Below are 20,679 nucleotides of genomic sequence, written 5' to 3'. Positions count from 1 at the left end.
CAATACTGACTGACCGGAGACTCTCTCTAGGACTGTTACATATGAACCTGTCTGGGACTTGTTCTGTTAGTACAGCGGCGTCCGTATGTTCCCGTCTCTTTATCTAGGCTGGTATTGAAGTAGCCGCGCTAAAGTAACAATCTCCTCGCAGTAACCTCAGCTTTCTGGATTCCTTATATATCCATTCATAAATACAACAAGTGCCACATTCAATATACTGGTAGGGTGCTCCACGCGTTTCGTTGCAGAGTGCTTTTTCAAGGCAGGCAACCAGAGTGCTTGTCGCTCATATTTAAATCAATCATTTGTCTCCTGAATCAGTGGGAGGGCGTATTCATTCATTCTATTGACAGTGTCAGCATATAGGTCTATATTCTTGCCTGTGTTTTCTTTATCCCTACAGTGCCCCTATGTTTATCCTCCAAATCTGTCTGATCCTATGATTATTACGTTATATTGATGGTTTCTTTTAATTAGCATTGTAAATCTAGTTAGAATATTTTAAGGATCATTCAACAATTATATATATAGTACTTGTGTACTTTACGGACTCATTGCAGAGAGAACCCAATGAATGTTTTAAATGGTACTTGTGTACTTTACATACACAAGTACTGAAAGTTGTCCCTACCTAAAGAAGTTGTCCGCTCGCCACGCCTCGGGCTCGGTGGCTCGCCACAAGGTTATATTCCCCCTCTATGCCCACTTGGATGGTAGGGAATGACGCTGGACACTGGGAATGACGCTGGACACTGGCTGATGACAGCAGGGTCCTCTCCGTGAAGGGGATTTAGACATTACCATGATTGATGATGATAATAATGAGTGTAGGACACTTGGGATCTCTCTGCAATGAGTCCGTAAAGTACATAAGTACCGTATTAAGTTCAGTTACTGTATCTTAGGCCAGGGTTGAAATATAATTTTAGAATATGTATTAATTATTATTACTCTATTGTGTAGTTTTTTTTTTGAGAGTAAGAGATAAGGAAGAATATTTAATCCACCTCTAGTACATACGACTTTCATTTTATGCGAATATAAATTACCATATTGTCTCCCATGTGAATCATTTATCATTATCCTTTATTACTATAGTGCCACAAGGGTTCCGGGGCACCTTACAAAGTACATAAATGAGTGAACAAGAAAACAGCGACTTACAGTACACAATGCTGGACAAGGACAAGATGTACTAATAATGTTGCATTTGCGATTAGAACATTCAAATAAGCAGCAGGGCAGCAGCAACCAAGTGTTAGGAGCCTTTGTGGGGAGTTAGGAGCAGATGATAGAATACAGATATGCCCAGCTATATTGCTGCCGCGGTGTATCGCGCCAAGCATAGCGTGAGACGCGTCATTATATTAGTATGAGGCGGATTCTTGTTTACAAGTTTAGAGATTCCAACATTTTTGTCAAACTATTACTGGTAAAATGCAGATAATACGTTTCTAAATGGCAGAACATCGCCTGGTCCCAACCTCTTGGAAAATCCATATAAATATATTCTGCAAAGCATCTTGCAAATCTATAATTAGTCTCTTATGGCCCCGTCCTTCCTGAGCATCTGGAAGTTTTACAGCAACTCAGACTCCACATATAAGTTCTTACAGGATTCCCACCGTTGGCTGATAAAGCTGTAGAACATTAGCCAGTAGACATCTGGATGTAGGACATTAGCCAGTAGATATCTGGATGTAGAACATTAGCCAGTAGACATCTGGATGTAGGACATTAGCCAGTAGATATCTGGATGTAGAACATTAGCCAGTAGACATCTGGATGTAGGACATTAGCCAGTAGATATCTGGATGTAGAACATTAGCCAGTAGATATCTGGATGTAGAACATTAGCCAGTAGACATCTGGATGTAGGACATTAGCCAGTAGATATCTGGATGTAGGACATTAGCCAGTAGACATCTGGATGTAGGACATTAGCCAGTAGACATCTGGATATAGGACATTAGCCAGTCCTTATAGGACATTAGCCAGTCCTGTGGTTACTTAGTGTCATCCCTGGTTAATGAAACATTAGGGAACAGCAGAAACCCATCCTGTATCATAGGCATGTTCTTTAGGACCAGAGCACTGATTGATGATAACGTACCCTGGGATCCCCCCTTGTACGTTACATATATGGATAGAGCACAGCCAATACAGAATGATACTACATCGGATGAAGTGACAGTAAATAGGATTATTGTGTAATGAGCAGAGTGGTCCGCGCTCCAGGTCCTAGTGGGTGAGTTTATTGGATGTGTGTGGGAGGGTAGGGGGAGGGGGTTGCGGGTAGACTGGGGCAAAGAATGGGGTATGGTGGTGCTGCACGTGGAACAGGAGTACCGGGTCCTGTCGGATTTAAGCTGGAGGAAGGGGGGTACACGTGCGCTCCTATGTGTGTATGTGTGTGTGTGGGGGGGAAATGAGGAGTGAGTGGGGGGGGTTGGGGGAAGAACAGGGGGGGGGGAAGGGGGGGACTTGGGAGAGCAAAATATGGGGGGGTATGTTGTGTCAGGGGGTGGCGTGTGTCGGTGTGTGCCTGCAGTGTAGGTGGTGTGTGGTGTACAATGAAAAGCCAGACAATGGAAATAGAATCCAACCTGTTTAATGGTGAGACACAATGCTCCCTAGGTGGTTCCGTGAGTGGGATTGGGGATGGGTGGCGGGCTCCGTAGTTTCCTGGTCAGGGAGTTGGTGGGCCCTTTTAGGGGGCTCCTTGCCGTGCGGCCCTTACTTCTGCACGTCCCCTATGCTGGACCTATGGTCTCAGTCTTAGTGGACCAGGATTTGTAATGTTGACAGAAAAGTCCCGTACAGTGACAGTAGCGGCGTCCCGCACTGATCGTCAATTACCTACCGGTAAGTGTGCCGTCCCTGGTTGGTGCACAGTTGTTGTGTGATCCGGTGTGGGTCCAGTGGTTGCTGGCACCCAGCGAGCCCGCAGGGTGTACCTGGACGGACGCCCGTCGCTGCTTCAAGGGTGGGGATGATGCGGTGGTCCGCGTTAATAGTTCTGTACCACCTTGCCGTGAGGTTGATGATGAGCACCAAGGTGGGGTGGTGCAGTAATCTGTGCGGGGGGGTGTTGTCTCCAACACGTTTCGGCCTTAAGCCTTTTTCAAGGACGGCAAGGAGCCCCCTAAAAGGGCCCACCAACTCCCTGACCAGGAAACTACGGAGCCCGCCACCCATCCCCAATCCCACTCACGGAACCACCTAGGGAGCATTGTGTCTCACCATTAAACAGGTTGGATTCTATTTCCATTGTCTGGCTTTTCATTGTACACCACACACCACCTACACTGCAGGCACACACCGACACACGCCACCCCCTGACACAACATACCCCCCCATATTCCGCTCTCCCAAGTCCCCCCCTTCCCCCCCCTGTTCTTCCCCCAACCCCCCACACACACATACACACATAGGAGCGCACGTGTACCCCCCTTCCTCCAGTAAATAGGATTACATTGTATGTGTTCTAATTAGCATATTCCACATTAACTGTATCATTTCACCATCACCAATTCACTCACCATGGTTGTCTCCAGGCACCAATAGGTTACCATGGCACGGGCTGGTGGGAGTGGTCTGCCCAGGGGGCCCCTCTTGGCTGGTCCCTAGTTGCAGTCTGCGCATATGGCGTACCACGGCGGTGGCATTAAATGCTTGCTGTATAGAAAGGAGAGGTCAGAGGTCGAATAGAAACTATACAGTCCATTTACAGTACAGCTGTGTAATAAAGTCAGGGAAGGAAAGTAAATGAATACGCAATACATGGTTTACCTTACACAATCCAAGAAAGGAAAGGAAGTTGAGAGTTTTGCTTTCCATTAAGGTGCACTGATTGTCACAGTCCCCATTCATCAGTGCGACAGCAGCCTTACATCCCTACTCTGTGCTGCTGGGGGACCCTGCTCCGCCCACTATATAACGCTCAGACTGTGGCTTCCTGCTGCCTCCATTCCCCTCCTCACATCATGTCACTGTCACATGGAGCCCTGTTCTCACTAACACATCAGTCAGCTCCAGACATACTCTGTGCTGCCGGGTACCCTGCTCCTTCCACTATGTAACTCTCAGGCTGTGGCTTCCTGCTGCCTCCATTCCCCTCCTCACATTATGTCACTGTCACATGGAGCCCTGTCCTCACTAACACATCAGTCAGCTCCAGACATACTCTGTGCTGCCGGGTACCCTGCTCCAGCCACTATATAACTCTCAGGCTGTGGCTTCCTGCTGCCTCCATTCCCCTCCTCACATCATGTCACATGGAGCCCTGTTCTCACTAACACATCACTCATCTCCTGATATACTCTGTGCTGCCGGGTACCCTGCTCCTTCCACTATATAACTCTCAGGCTGTGGCTTCCTGCTGCCTCCATTCCCCTCCTCACATCGTATCACTGTCCTGTCACATGCAGCCCTGTTCTCACTGATACATCACTCATCTCCTGATATACTCTGTGCTGCTGGGGGGACCCTGCTCCTCCCACTATATAACTCTCAATCTGTGGCTTCCTGCTCCCTCTATTCCCCTCCTCACATCCCATCACTGCCCTGCCCTCACTAACTCAGCACACTAATCTTATAAAAATACATTGTGAAGCTATGACCATTTCAATGATCTGATTGGGCCCACAGCAATGTGTAGCCACTTACTTCAAAACTGAGACTATGCTTATTAATTGTACACATAAGGCAGACGAACATCTACAGACGAACACGTTTATGAGAAACAATTTTCTGCTTTTTCCAATTAAAAAAATAAATAAAAATGCAGAATAGTTTATCCAAGGACTCCGATTTTATTTATATCTTTTATAACCAAAACAGTGTTTTGTTATTTTACCCTGATGTGGCTTATTAGGCTGAAAAAAAAAATAGTTAAATCAAAAGATTTATGGGTCCAAAAAGTGTTAACGTCTGTTGGGTTATTCTCCAAGACAAACTAATAAATCAAGAACTGATGATAAATGTGTCAGAGGGTCAACTTGTGCCAGGAGAGAAATGAGAATGTCTGCAGAGGCAGAGCACCCCCTACTGGTTAGCTAGGTAACTGCAATGGATCGCGGCACAATTACACTGCAAACATTGATAGCTGTTACAGGTAGTTTCTACTTCAGGGTCCATAGGGGGTCCACAGGGTTGACCTTGGGGTATAGCTGGATCTGGATCCACGGGCACCACGCAGTTAAAGCTTTGCTGCTCCCAGGATGCACTTGGGTCCGTCCTCCTCTATACCCCGCCCCGGCCACAGGCACCTCAGTTTTAGTTGGTGCCCGGCCGGAGTCGGGTCACCCTGTCGCAGTGGGGCTGCAGGAGCAGCCCCTAAGCTTTATTTTAAAAGAGAAATTTTTTATTTTTTTCTTCTTTTTTTACACTTTTAGAGCGGCAGCATCAGACTGTCCTTTAGGACGTCCACGCTGCCGCTCCTTCTCCCCGCTGGCGCCGCGACGCCAGTACAGCTCTGGGGATCGCGGCGGGACCCCAGAGCCTGTACTAGCCGGGCTCTGGGGACTCCCTTGACTGCTGCCGGACGCGACGGGGATCAGGTAAGCCGCGGGTCGCCGCGTGCGGCGGCCCGCGGATACTTCAATGCAGTCAGGAGCCTCCGGTCTCTGGGGACAGACCGGAGGCGCTAGCGGCGGCGGCGGGCTCCCCCTCAATTGAGGAATACCCCGCGTGTCCGCTAGACCACCAGGGTATCAGGCTGGTAGCGGGACCGGCAACCCGGGGGTTAATTGCTAGCCAGGGGAGGCAGCCTTCCCTGTCTAGCGGCTCCTCCCCTCAGCTCAGCGCGCCTTTCAACTAGGAGTCTGGCGTCGCTGAGCTGCTCTTATCTCTCGGCCACTCCTCCTCTGAGGTCTCCGGCGGCCATCTTTACTGGCACATCGCAGACTCCCAGGCGGTATCAAGTGGACCGGTCCCCCTGTGTACCTCTCCCCTGCTAAAGGACAGTGTACACAGCGCTATAGCCCTCCCAGACACTGAATCTGGGCGGTTGATTGTAGCGGAAGGTGCAGTGAGTACTAACTTTTCTGCATTGTATGTGACTATTGCTAGTGCTGCCTGTCTGTGACTTATTCTCCTTACTGTCAGCTTATAACTATCCCTTTCCTTCTCCTACGGCCCGGCAGGTGTGTGGGGGAAGGGCGTTTTTCTGAGACCCTCACATATATAAAACACGTATTTGTGGGGTCAGTCACATACTGTTGTGTGCTACACAGTACCATATCTGGGCTGTTGTTTCGCATACTGGTGAGTGCGCGGGTGTTAAAACCGTAATTCCTCTGGTGATACCTATTTCTTGTGTATTTACGGTATCATGTCGGATGAGGAGACTGAGCGCTCTGTGGCTCCTGTGCTATTTTCCTGCAGACGCTGTGCTGCTGGAGTTGATGGGGAGGACTTATCTCAGGATGGTCTGTGCGGGCGGTGCCAGCTGGTACCGGGCCCCTCCAACCCCCCTGTATCACAGGACCCTCCTTGGGCGATGTTTTCACAGGTGCTGGCGTCTATTGCGGACCGGTTATCGGTCCCATCAGCGGTCCCTTCTAGGGCGTTACCGCAGCCCACCATCCCCCATTCCCCGAGGGTTCCACAAATGTTGCGGTCTTCCCCCGGGGCCCAGACTGTGGGTCCTTACTCGGGACTGCCTGTGTATGTGCAGTCTTCCCCAGGGACGTGTCAGTCTGTAGTGCCTTTGCAGAGTGTTGCTCCGACGGCTCCTCCGCCTTGGGTGGATGTTCTATCCAGCTCCGTACAGAGTCTGGCGGCTTCATCCTCGGCGTTTCAGTCTATGTTGCAAGGTGATGTGCCACCAAGGGTGTCTAAACGTCCGGTTGTGAGTTCACTAGCTGCGCAGTTGTCGGACTCGGAAGTGTCCTCAGATGATGGAGAAATCCATGAGGACTCTGACTCTGATGTCATGGGGCAGGAGGTGGAAGCTAAGTCCTCTATTAATGTTCCAGCCTTAGTTAGGGCGGTGCGGGCTATCCTACATGTTGAGGATGATGCGCCGGCTCCTAGGTCGAAGTTTCCTAATTTTAAAAAGGCCAAGGTGACCTCAACTGTGTTCCCCCTGTCTGATCAATTATCGGATCATATGGCGGCGGCCTGGCAATTACCTAGTAAGAGGTTCCATCCACAGAAGAGGTTGGCGGCGAACTATCCTTTTCCTGAAGCTCATTGCAGGAAATGGGAAACTCCGCCGGCGGTGGATTCCCACGTTACCCGCTTGATCAAAAGCGCGACGTTGCCATTGCCGTCTATCTCCTCTTTGAAGGATCCCACGGACAGGAAGGTGGAGACTTGTTTAAAGTCCATTTATTCTCTTTCCGGGGCGGTGGCTCGCCCGTCCATGGCTATCTCCTGGGTGGCTAAAGCCATTGAGGCATGGGCCAATGCCTTGGAGGATACCTTTCCTGATGAGGCTCCGGATATCCAGAGAGCGTTAGTGGGACAGATGCGGGATGCAGCTTCCTATATTGGGGAAGCGTCTTTGGATGCCAGCCTGCTCACTTCTAGGGTGTCGGCTGCAGCGGTATCTGCTCGGCGCTCCCTGTGGCTGAGGTCCTGGAGGGCTGATGCAGATTCAAAAAAGGGTCTGGAGGCCTTGCCTTTTAATGGTGATTTACTATTTGGTCCGGATTTGGACAGAATAGTGGATACTTTGGCTAAGTCCAAGTCGGCTTTTCTCCCTTCGGCCTCTGCGCCGGCTAAAGTGAGGAGCTCTGCCTTTCGGTCCTTTCGGGTTCAGGGTAAGGCCAAGGGCCAGTCCTTCCCGAGACATTCGGCGACCAAGGCCGCACCCAAGCCCAAGAAGCAGGCATGGAGTGCTCGGCGCCCTTCTTCCAAGCAGGAGGATAAGCCTGCTGCCTGATGGGACGGGCCTCTCTCTGGGGGACCCCAGAGTGGGAGGCCGACTTCTCCAATTCGCCCAGTGTTGGCACAATACCACCACGGATGCCTGGGTTCGAGAAGTAGTCTCTCAGGGGTACGCCCTGTCTTTTCGGTTCAGGCCGCCCCACCAGTTTTTTTGTACGAGTCCTTCTCTGGACAAGACCAAAGCTGGTCAGATTCAGGTAGCTATAGAATCCTTGCTACAAGCAGGGGTCATTGTTCCCGTTCCGCAGTCTCAGCGCGGGACGGGGTACTATTCTACTCTGTTTCTGGTACAGAAACCCAATGGTTCTCATCGCCCTATCCTGAATTTGAAGTCTCTGAACAGATACCTCAGAGTTCCCAGGTTCAGGATGGAAACGTTACGTTCCATCATTCTGGCGATGGAACCCGGGGATTATATGGTCTCCCTCGATATCCAGGACGCCTATCTCCATGTGCCCATAGCACCGGCACATCAGCGGTATCTGAGGTTTGCTATCCTGAACCATCACTACCAATTTCGGGCGTTGCCTTTTGGCCTTTCCACGGCTCCGAGGGTGTTCACCAAGGTGATGGCGGTTATGGCTGCCCACCTTCGGGGTCAGGGTCTACGTCTGTTGCCGTACCTGGACGATCTTCTGCTGCTGGCGAGCTCCCCGGAGGTGCTTCTTCGACATCTCCACCTGACCATTGCTTGTCTTCAAGCACACGGGTGGTTGATAAACTGGAAGAAGTCCTCCCTGATTCCATCACAGCGGATGGTTCATTTGGGAGCCCTGCTGGATTCTCGTCAGCAGCGGATTTTCCTGACTCCAGAGAAGGTCTCCTCCCTGCAGCTGCGGATACACAGTTGCCTGAGCAGTTGCCGCCTGTCGGTCCATTCAGCTATGAGAGTTCTGGGGTCCATGGTGTCGACATTCGACATGGTGGAATTTGCCCAGTTCCATTCCCGGCCCCTGCAGGGGCTGATTCTATCGGAATGGAACGGGTTACCTCACCGGATCCGCTCTCAGATGCTGGTGTTGTCCGCGGAGGTTCGGCAGTCTTTGGCTTGGTGGCTTCAGACGGTGCATCTGGTCGAGGGGCGCCCCTTTTGGATCCCGGACTGGGTCCTGCTCACGACGGATGCCAGTCTTCGGGGTTGGGGGGCAGTGACCGGCTCATTATCGCTTCAGGGTCGTTGGTCCGCGGAAGAAGCACTTCTCCCCATCAACATCCTGGAACTGCGGGCTGTGTACAGGGCCCTGCAGTCGTCCGGCCCCGCTCTTCACGGAAGGGCGGTTCAGGTGCAGTCCGACAACGCCACCACGGTGGCGTACATCAACCACCAAGGGGGAACTCGCAGTCGGGCAGCAATGTCGGAGGTGTCTCGCATTCTTGCTTGGGCGGAGTGTCACGTTCCAGCGATCTCGGCAGTCTTCATTCCCGGAGTCCTCAATTGGGAGGCGGACTTCCTCAGCCGTCACGATGTGCATCCCGGGGAATGGTCGCTTCACCCAGAGGTGTTTCAGCTACTCGTGGACAGGTGGGGGCTGCCGGAGCTGGACTTGATGGCCTCCCGTCACAATCACAAGTTGCCCGTTTACGGGTCAAGGACAAGAGACGCAGGCGCCTGTCTGGTAGACGCTCTGTCGGTAAAATGGACGTTTCACCTGGCGTATCTGTTTCCTCCGATATCCTTACTTCCTCGGGTTCTGCGGAAATTCAAGCAGGACGGCGGCACGCTCGTGCTGGTGGCTCCGGCGTGGCCCAGACGTCCTTGGTACTCCGATCTGAGGTGCCTCTCCATCGACGCTCCGTACCTTCTTCCTCAGCGTCGGGACCTGTTGTCTCAGGGGCCCTGCCTTTACCCGGATCTGGGTCGGCTGTCTTTGACGGCGTGGCTCTTGAGACAGCCGTCTTGAGGTCTAGGGGTTTCTCCAGTTCAGTGATTGGTACCATGCTTAGGGCACGCAAGCCTGCCTCCGCGCGGATTTACCACAGGGTGTGGCGCACTTATTTTCAGTGGTGTGAATCCAGAAACTATGATCCGCAGGTGTTCCGGGTTTCCAGAATCTTGGAATTTCTTCAATCGGGTTTGGACCTCGGCTTACGCCTGGCCTCTCTGAAGGTTCATGTGTCTGCTTTGTCCGTGTGGTTTCAGCGACGGATTGCTACACTGCCAGATGTTTACACCTTTTTCCAAGGTGTTCTCAGGATCCAGCCTCCCTTCGTGCCTCCGGTGGCTCCGTGGGACTTGACGGTGGTACTGAGGGTCTTGCAGGGTCCTCCTTTTGAGCCGCTTGAGTCGGTGGAGCTCAAGTGGCTGACGTTTAAGACCATTTTTCTCCTGGCAATTGCTTCGGCCAGGAGGGTTTCAGAATTGGGGGCGCTTTCCTGTCGCCCTCCTTTTCTGATTTTTCACCAGGACAGGGCAGTGCTCCGCACGCGTCCTGAGTTTTTGCCCAAAGTGGTTTCAAAGTTCCACATTAATCAGGAACTTGTTGTGCCAGCTTTTCAGTCACCTGATCTTTCGGCTGGTGAGGCTTCCTTGGATGTGGTCCGGGCACTTAGAATCTATGTGGACCGGACTGCTTCGGTTAGGAAGTCGGATTCTTTGTTTGTCCTCTTTGGTTTTCACAAGAGGGGTTGGCCTGCCAACAAGCAAACGATAGCCCGTTGGCTTCGTTCAGTTATTTGTGAGGCTTATGCGCAGGAGGGTTTACCTGTGCCAGCCTCTGTTAAGGCTCATTCCACTCGTTCTGTGGGTCCCTCTTGGGCTGCTAGACGTGGCGCCTCCGCTGTTCAGCTGTGTAAGGCGGCTAATTGGTCTTCAATTCAGACGTTTTTGAGGTTTTATGCGTTTGACACCTTCGCCTCTCAGGATGCATCCTTTGGGCGCCGGGTACTCCTTTCAGCACAGGAGCGTCCCCGCCCTTAGTTGAACTGCTTTGGGACATCCCCAAGGTCAACCCTGTGGACCCCCTATGGACCCTGAAGTAGAAAACAAGAGATATGGTAAGAACTTACCTTTGTTATCTCTGTTTCTACGAAGTCCATAGGGTCCACAGGGCGCCCGCCCTGACGCACCTGGCTTCAAATGGGCTGTGTGGCTGGTCACCGGTTTTCCGTCTCCCATTTCTGTGAGTATGGTTTCTTGTGTGTTCCAGTCTTCCTTCTCTCTGTTTAGTCTCCTCCTCCGGCCTTAGCTGCTTACCAACTGAGGTGCCTGTGGCCGGGGCGGGGTATAGAGGAGGACGGACCCAAGTGCATCCTGGGAGCAGCAAAGCTTTAACTGCGTGGTGCCCGTGGATCCAGATCCAGCTATACCCCAAGGTCAACCCTGTGGACCCTATGGACTTCGTAGAAACAGAGATAACAAAGGTAAGTTCTTACCATATCTCTTGTTTTTGTTTTTATTTAAATACATTTTCCTCTGTGCAGAACATAGGGGGGGTGGAACAGGGGAACTCACCTTCCAGCGACTTTTGGCAAAGTTCTTTTTGATTTGCTCGCTGACAGATTCATGGATATTCTTATCCAGGGCAGTGTCCCCGGCAATCCTGCGGAAGGTACAGTAGTAACGTAATATTAGCAGGTTACACGCTAGCAATCCTGTTACCACAATTACTACAATACTAACGGTATGAAATATCTGCTTTCCTCCCCTGGTGAGGAATCATTCCCCGTTTTTATTCACATTACATGTGTGATGACTCCGTGTAATCAGTGTCCACATAGGCCACAGGTGAGGGCCCTACAGCTGGCCGGGAACATGTGTGATGACTCTGTGTAATCAGTGTCTGCATATACAAAAGGTGAGGGCCCTACAGCTGGCCGTGGAACATGTGTGATGACTCTGTGTAATCAGTGTCCGCACAGACCACAGGTGAGGGCCCTACAGCTGGCCGGAAACATGTGTGATGACTCCGTGTAATCAGTGTCCACATAGACCACAGGTGAGGGACCCACAGCTGGCCGGGAACATGTGTGATGACTCCGTGTAATCAGTGTCCGCATAGACCACAGGTGAGGGACCCACAGCTGGCCGGAAACATGTGTGATTACTCCGTGTAATCAGTGTCCGCATAGACCACAGGTGAGGGACCTACAGCTGGCCGGGAACATGTGTGATGACTCCGTGTAATCAGTGTCCGCAGAGACCACAGGTGAGGGCCCTACAGCTGGCCGGAAACATGTGTGATGACTCCGTGTAATCAGTGTCCGCATAGACCACAGGTGAGGGACCCACAGCTGGCCGGGAACATGTGTGATGACTCCGTGTAATCAGTGTCCGCATAGACCACAGGTGAGGGACCCACAGCTGGCCGGGAACATGTGTGATGACTCCATGTAATCAGTGTCTGCATAGACCACAGGTGAGGGACCCACAGCTGGCCGGGAACATGTGTGATGACTCCATGTAATCAGTGTCCGCATAGACCACAGGTGAGGGACCCACAGCTGGCCGGAAACATGTGTGATGACTCCGTGTAATCAGTGTCCGCATAGACCACAGGTGAGGGACCTACAGCTGGCCGGGAACATGTGTGATGACTCCGTGTAATCAGTGTCCGCAGAGACCACAGGTGAGGGCCCTACAGCTGGCCGGAACATGTGTGATGACTCCGTGTAATCAGTGTCCGCATAGACCACAGGTGAGGGACCCACAGCTGGCCGGGAACATGTGTAATGACTCCGTGTAATCGGTGTCCACATAGGCCACAGGTGAGGGACCCACAGCTGGCTGGGAACATGTGTGATGACTCCGTGTAATCAGTGTCCACACAGGCCACAGGTGAGGGCCCTACAGCTGGCCGGGAACATGTGTGATGACTCCGTGTAATCAGTGTCCGCATAGACCACAGGTGAGGGCCCTACAGCTGGCTGGGAACATGTGTGATGACTCCGTGTAATCAGTGTCCGCATAGACCACAGGTGAGGGCCCTACAGCTGGCCGGGAACATGTGTGATGACTCCGTGTAATCAGTGTCCGCATAGACCACAGGTGAGGGACCTACAGTCTGCCTTGCAGACAAATTCTTTGTACGCCTTCTCGCTGTGTATATTCTGCAAGTGTACGATTACAATGGACTATATAGAGGACTGTATGTAGGTCGGAGGTGACTGATGTACAGATTCTAGGGGGTAAATTTACTAAAGTGAGAGTTTTTAGAAGTGAGTTTTAAAAGTGATGTTGCCCATAGCAACCAATCAGATTCTACTTAACAATTAACTAGCACCTTCTAGAAGATAATAGTTGGAATCTGATTGGTTGCTATGGGCAACATCACTTTTAAAACTCACTTCAGTATATTTACCCCCTAGGTGACATGTTCTCATTCTAAATATCATAAATTCTCAGCTTTTTAACCAGAATAATCAGGCCTGTCACCTATAACATGCAAAGCTATACATAGTAACAGGTATGGTATTTACCATCTGATATCTGGGATACTTGAGACTTAGGGGTATATTTACTAAAGTGAGAGTTTTTAGAAGTGGAGATGTTGCCCATAGCAACCAATCAGATTCTACTTAACATTTATCTAGCACCTTCTAGCTAGAATCGGATTGGTTGCTATGGGCAACGTCTCCACTTCTAAAAACTCTCACTTTAGTAAATTTACCCCTTAGGGTTTTGCAGATAAAATCATTTTTTTGTAATGTGAATCTGCATGCCTAAAATATACTAAATTACATTTAGAAATGATACTTGGGAGTCACTGTCCCTGGCAATCCCCTATACATGCAGCAATCGTCACTGACACTGCAGGAGGAAACGCATGCGGATCACGGTATCATTACTGAGCAACACCGCAAACTATTCTATTATCCACTTTTTGGGGGAGTTTTCTGTAGAGATCCAATACTTGTTAGAAGGAACTCAAGGGGCGACCATTAAGGTCTTTAACTGGTTTTAAAGTAGATATGAGCGGTTCGGTTTTTGAGAAAAGTGTGCACCCCCGAACTTTGGGGTTCTGAGTCGAACAGAGTCCCAGTTCAGAATCAGTTTGGGATTCAAAGAAGAACAAAATCTCGGTTTTCTCGCAATTCGGAACTCTGATGTAAAAAACCGGATCTCACGTGTTTTGGATTGTATTTAAATCCCTCTTTCGTGAGGTGGTCAAAGTTGACTGGAAATTAATGTTATTGATGTGAATACTATTATATAGGAACAAAAGCAGGTCCAAGTTACATGATTTTAGTTGTTTGAATAATTGTTTAGGTATCCAAAACTGAAAAGAACCAAAATACTTGAGGGTGGTTTTGCCAAAGACAAAGAGTTCAAGGGATCTATTTACTAAGCAGTATTCGGAGACAGAGTGAAAAGTGATAAGGTGCCAGCCAATCAGCTCCCAACTGCCATCTCACAGGCTGTGTTTGAAACATGACAGTTGGGAGCTGATTGGCCGGCACCTTATCACTTTCTCTTATCACTTTTCACTCTGTCTCCTAACACTGTTTAGTAAATAGACCCCCAAATCACAAAGAGCAACAACACTAGACTGCAAAGCATCACTCTCTTCCCACTGCTGGCAAAGGTTTATGTTTCCGGGATGGGTATAGGATCCCATCGCTCAGAATCCCGACTGGGTTAGAATGCCGACAGCTAGCGTTAAGTACCCTAACTCTACCCCTAAACCTAACCCTCCCCTCCCCTCCCCAACCTAACGCTAACACGCCCCCTAGTGCCTAACGCTAACCCCTAACCCTCCCCCTAACCCCAATACTTACCGTCAGGATGTCAGTGGTCAGAATGCGGGCTCCGGGATTCTGAACGCTGGCATCCCGACCACCGGGAACATAACTGCATCCCATGTTTCCCGCTGCAAACGCTTTTGCATTGTCCAATTAGATCCTGCACTCCTCCCTTTGTGCCCTTGTTGCAAAAGCGTCAGCAGTGTAGAAATTCAAACTTTTCCCGCCAGGATTGACAGGAAAATTATTCTGTACGGGCATAAAAAGGGGGAGATCCATCGCCTGGATCATTCAGTCCTGGTGGGAGGAGGCAGTTTACCCAAAAACATTCGGTCTAGGTCAGTGTTGGCTAACCTTGACACTCCAGCTGTTGTGGAACTATATATCCCAGCATGCCCTGCCACAGTTTTAGCATGCCCTAATAGCAAAACTGTAGCAGTGCATGCTGGGTTATGTAGTTCCATAACAGCTGGAGTGTCAAGGTTAGCCAACACTGGTCTAGGTGGACAATTCCTTTAATGATGGCGACCAGATCCCTGAAATTTGTAGACTCCTGTCGTCCCCTAAATGCAGGTAAATAATCTTACCACGGATGCTGCAGGGCTTGGTCACATGTGTTTCGTTTGTTAGGATCCTTCTCCATCAAATGCTGAATGAAATCTTTTGCTAAGGGTTTAAAATCAGAATATAACATTGTAAACCACATGATGCACTGTAATTATTATTACTATGCTTTATCTATATGCGCCACACGGGGTCCTCAGCCCTTACACAGTACATGAGCCCAGCGAGAGAGAGAAAAAAACAAAATACAAAAAAGGGCTTACAGTACGAGACATTGCAGGACAAGGGATACAAGTTATATAACCATTGCTGCACATTTATTTATTACCAGTTATTTATATAGCGCACACATATTCTGCAGCGCTTTACAGAGAATATCTTACCATTCACATCAGTCCCTGCCCCAGTGGAGCTTACAATCTATATTCCCTACCACATACTCACACACTACGGTCAATTTTGTGGGGAGCCAATTAACCTACCAGTATATTTTTTGGAGTGTGGGAGAAAACCGGAGTATACCCGGAGGAAACCCACGCAAGCACAGGGAGAATATACAAACTCCACACAGTTAGGGCCATAGTGGGTATCGAGCCCATGACCTCAGTGCTGTGAGGCAGTAATGCTAACCATTACACATCGTCTGTGCTGCCCATGCAGTTATTATACCCACAAAAGCAGTGCCAGATGAACCCAAAGGTTTGGTGCCGCTGTAGGCAATGGGGAGGAAAAGATGATATAAATAACGGAATGTAAAGCACACGAGGGAAGAGGGCCCTGCTCGTGAGAGCTTACCATCTATAGTGAAGGGACAGAGACAGGGGTAACTCACAGGGGAGAGATATGCCCCTTTCACATCCCAAACCCGGGTCCAACCAGGGATATTGAACCCGGGTCAAACCCTTTCACACTGCACTTTCGACCAGGATTATTCCCGGTTTAGTCTATTTTCACTGCACTTTCGACCCGGGTTATTCCCAGGTTGGCCCTTTTGCAAAACTCCATGGATGTCATTTTAAATGGACTTTTAGGCTGAGAAAGATGAGGTGTCAGAATGGAACAAAAGGAGAGGGGTGGGGACAGTTTGGCTGGCAGGTTGGGTGGCACATGTCTGGCTGCTTTCCCTGGCTGCAAGGCTGGAAGAAAGGCTTAACGGTGTGGTTAAAGCTGTGTGCCCGAAAACACCAGCACAAAAAGGTAAAAAAATTCCCACTCAAGCCTGGCTGCCCCACTTTTATTTTTATTGTGGTCATGAATTTTTAGGTAGTTTTTCTGAAGTGATTTTAATGTATTTACTACCTGCTTCTGAGTCCTGTGGAAGGCTGAGGACTGCAGCAATTGTGCTATATTTTTATATATAACAGAATCCTTTACAGTTCCTGTCAGCTGTCTGGCAATCTCTGCCTCACCCCTAATTCTCAGAAGCTCCTTCACCTCATCAGGACTCCAATTTGCCATGGTGCTGAAAATCTGAGCGCTCACTCATCATCAAGGCATACAAAAAGCAGCCAATCAGCACTTTTCCCTGAGTCCCAGGTTGAATAACCCGGGTCAGACACTTTTAAGTGCACATTGACTCGAGTCCGACCCGTGTTTAACACTGCTTATAACCCGGTTTGAAATGCCGGGTTGCTCTACCCGGGTTATTTCAAAGTGGTGCTTTTAGGCTGCACCTCGACCCGGGTCGAGCCGTCTCAACACGGCAATAACCCGGGTTATTTTGGAGATGGGAAAGGGGCAATAGTGAGCAAGGAGCTTGGGGCAGTGGTTAGGATGAGGGCTGGGAGCCTTGAGAGCCCGTTTGAAGCTTTGTAGAGAGATAGATAGTCTGATAGGGAGTTCCAGTGGTAAGGAGCAGTACGGGCAAAGTCCTGGAAGCGGGAGTGGGAGCAGGTAATCAGTTGTGGGGGGGGGGGGGGGGGAGTTTGGGCAAGAGCTTTATAGGTGGTGGGTTCAAAGAGAATGATACCCCACTAATATTATGCACAGTAGTGTGTTATAGAAAATAATAGTCAACATCAAGTAACTAAAGCTCTCAGCAATAACTCAATATAGCACACTACTATTCTACCAGAAGGTCCTGCGTTTAGTGCTGCAAATGTTAGGTATAAGCACAACGCTCTGCAATGGGGAAGGAGAGAGAGAAGGGTCATTACGCAGAAGACTAAATCATCATAGACTTAAGTGACCGCTTTGCTTTTGTATGCAAGAGAAATGCGACATTTAAACACAGGTCCAGGACCACAGGAGACACTAGAGAGATCGACCAATTGGAAACATCGTAACAGGTCTGACACACGCGACAGCTTCACATTGCTCTCAGCAGACAGCACTTATTATAGATTGGGTGAGCACAGAGCTGATAGCCTGCATGACGAGGGTGCTGATAACGTCACGCTATTATCTAATGTTAAGGATAATTGTAGTACCGGAGTCGGAAATGTCGTCCCAATACGGGGAGTCAAACTCGTATTCCGCTTTCAGGATCTGCTCAAAGAGTTTGGCATCATTTTCGTCATAGAATGGCGGGTAACCACATAGCCTGCGGGAAGGACAATTACAGCACATTAACAGGCGTTACATGAGCCATACTTATCTCACAGTTGCCCCCCATGCAGAATAAGCACATTATTATTATTATAAGAAGAATGGTGACAGGAATGACTAGCATCTACATGGAAAATGTTAACACTGTTTTTCCAATTATAATGATATGGAATAAAAACTTGGACTTGAATTCGGATCCCAGACAAACAGATAAAAAAATAAATAAAACCTATGGATTTTTGTAGATGGATCTAAAGCCAGGACCCAGGGGAACCGGTCTACAGTTCATAGATGGTGGGAGCCTTCCTGAAGTGAGGAAATCATTCTCAGGAATAAATCTTTAGCCAAGGGTATGGCTCAGAGAGGCACGCGAATACCAACGCAGCCGGGATCCCGTAACGCAGCTGCTGTATGAAAATAGGTAAATGTGGCAGATGCCGAGGATTGTATTTAGACGCGACGCCCTCCTGCGGCTTTGCAAATCCAAGCATCTGTGTACTAACACGCAGCATCGATCACAGAACCTTATATTATCGAGTAGCCCTATGGTGGCACAGAATCGGCACGGAAACTGAGAAGACATAGTATTTTTTCTTGCATACAGGATCACAGATGCAGGATGCGACGCTCCCCGCCGAAACGGTCGCAACACGCCTGCAGTCTTTGCTGTCGCTTCCCGTTACCTCCCCCGAATGTCACACAGAGTAAATAGTCGCTGCGAGCGACTATGGTAATTTACCTTGACGCATGCATAATGCTACTCTGCCACATGCCGATAATTGCTCAACTCCGTAAATATCGGAACAGCGTACAACGGTGAACCAGGCCCGAAGACCGGCACATACTGTATATAACGATATGGATTAGAACACATTGACAGTACTAAAGGGCACAAAAAGTGCTTTAGGTAAGTTTAAGATGGAGACTTACAGGATGTAAGCGATAACGCCAATCGACCAGCAATCCACGGCTTTACTGTAAGGCTTCTGGGCCAAAACCTCCGGAGCTGAGAGTCCAAAAAATTATGTAACCGAGGAAAAAGCAAAAACTGATTAGTTCAGAATATTATATACAAAATAAAAATAAAATCAATTAAATGCGCACGTCGCCAATTAGCATGGCAAAAAGCCAAGGCACCAATCTAAATCTCCAGCGTCCTAAAGAACAGCGCCACCTTTTATACACTCACCGACGTAGCCAGGAGTCCCGCAAGCCGTTGACATCACGCTCCCGGAGCCTTCGATCTTGGACAATCCAAAATCGCTGATCATGATTTTGGAATCTTCGTCCAGGCTGTAGTACAATAGGTTCTCCGGCTGAAGGAAGCACAGAACATCGCACGTGGTCATTCTCCAGCCACAGTTAAAAGAAAAACCCCAAAACAATTTAATCACAAAACTATTTATTTCTCAAAAACGCTTATGTGGCTGAAGGGGCTTAATTCAAACAGTAATCAAAAGGACGATTGTAGGAGGCTTCTCCAGTCAACAGCGCACAAGGGTCCCATCAATATTGACTGCGGAGCCTTCGTTCATAGCCTGAAGCACGGTGGCACTCTGGCAATTGTGTATAATCTACAGCAAAGGCATTCAACTTGGGGCCTCCAACTGCTGTGTAACTGCACACCCCAGCATGCCCTAATAGGAAAACTGTGGCAGGGAATGCTGGGATGTGTAGTTCCACAGCAGATGGAGATCCACGTGTTCCATACCACTGATCTACAGCTTTCAGATGCCACTGTGGTAGAATCATTCCCCTAATTATTCAACAAACACAACATCAGGGATGTGTAATGTACTAACATCGCTTCCTATTCTTCCTACTGTACCTGCTGAGGGGATAGTACTGGAAATTAATTTACTGGACCATATAGACATAGGACGTGTATATACACTGTACAATAATGGATTGTATTACACGTATGACCGCTTGGCTTTGGCAGACCCTTATCTCTACCCCTTACATTTACCCTACAAGAATTAGAGCTCTTGGGATGGAATTTTTCTGGAAATAACGAAAAACCGCATTAGACAGCCGCAGTCTATGATAGGTCCCCGGCCTGACCCATTAATAACTAGGACCACTGTCTCTATGATTGACGAGTCCACCACAAGAGGTATCCCAGCTCCCGGCACTTTCTAATTACAGGGCACTGGAGCAAGACTTTTTACATCTATTCCATACATCATCAGGGATCTGCAGAGTCACATCCCACCAAAGACAGCTTCATGTCTAACATTGCAGCAGCCAGAGGGGGAGGCAGGTCTTCTCAAAATAGACCATGTAAAACCATCTGATGGCTGAACTACGTACAGCGGTTTCACGTTAACCAGTTAAACACAAGCCTGCAAACTCATCCCTTCATTTACGGTCACACATGACCGGTTCCGTGACTGGCTGGAGTCCATAAGCCTGGTTTACGAGCCGCTTTTATGCGGCCCTGTAGGATTTATTTATGTGCAGCTGTCCTGGGCCGCACGTATGCTGGGACTCACGATTGCTCCAGAGAGGCCTCCAATCTGCCCTTCTGGGAGTATATCGCTGGTCCCGGAAGATTGTGATAGTTGACGGGCACGAGGCAAAATGATGCAATGAGCCTCAGCAGTGCACTGTTCTGCCCCTAGCCGTGGTTATAGCTTAAGTGCCGCATAAGAGTGAGCTTATATTGGGATTGTACTTATTACAGGCCATCTGCCTGTGAGTGACACTTAATATACTGACTGAAGGGCACTTAGAAATTTCAATTTCTTCACAACTGCATCCGGATGTATCTGGACAATAAGGGGTAAATTTACTAAAGTGAGAGTTTTTAGAAGTGAGTTTTAGAAGTGATGTTGCCCATAGCAACCAATCAGATTCTAGCTATGATCTTCTAGAAGGTGCTAGTTAAATGTTAAGTAGAATCTGATTGGTTGCTATGGGCAACATATCTTCTAAAACGCACTTCTAAAACCTCTCACTTTAGTAAATTTACTCCTAAGACAACACTTAAGG

The 20,679-nt window shown here is 49.1% G+C and overlaps 1 protein-coding gene across 3 annotated transcripts in view; it reads right to left on the bottom strand.

Moving 5' to 3' along the window:
- Positions 1 to 20,679, bottom strand: part of CAMK1 (calcium/calmodulin dependent protein kinase I) — a 153,371-nt gene that overhangs the window by 9,642 nt on the left and 123,050 nt on the right. For all 3 annotated transcript variants that reach the window (XM_088473269.1, XM_088473270.1, XM_088473271.1), the window contains 6 exons: positions 18,875 to 19,001; positions 18,616 to 18,691; positions 17,568 to 17,680; positions 15,162 to 15,240; positions 11,348 to 11,435; positions 3,543 to 3,678 (listed from right to left, as the gene is read on the bottom strand). In XM_088473269.1, the coding sequence (XP_088329395.1) occupies positions 3,543 to 3,678; positions 11,348 to 11,435; positions 15,162 to 15,240; positions 17,568 to 17,680; positions 18,616 to 18,691; positions 18,875 to 19,001 (619 nt within the window). The remainder of the gene's footprint in view (positions 1 to 3,542; positions 3,679 to 11,347; positions 11,436 to 15,161; positions 15,241 to 17,567; positions 17,681 to 18,615; positions 18,692 to 18,874; positions 19,002 to 20,679) is intronic.

Source organism: Taudactylus pleione, unplaced genomic scaffold, assembly GCF_031769625.1.
Source record: "Taudactylus pleione unplaced genomic scaffold, aTauple2 ptg000133l, whole genome shotgun sequence".
Lineage (NCBI taxonomy): Eukaryota > Metazoa > Chordata > Amphibia > Anura > Myobatrachidae > Taudactylus > Taudactylus pleione.
The sequence above is the reverse complement of the archived record's forward strand: the minus strand, read 5'-3'. Positions and strand labels throughout refer to the sequence as shown.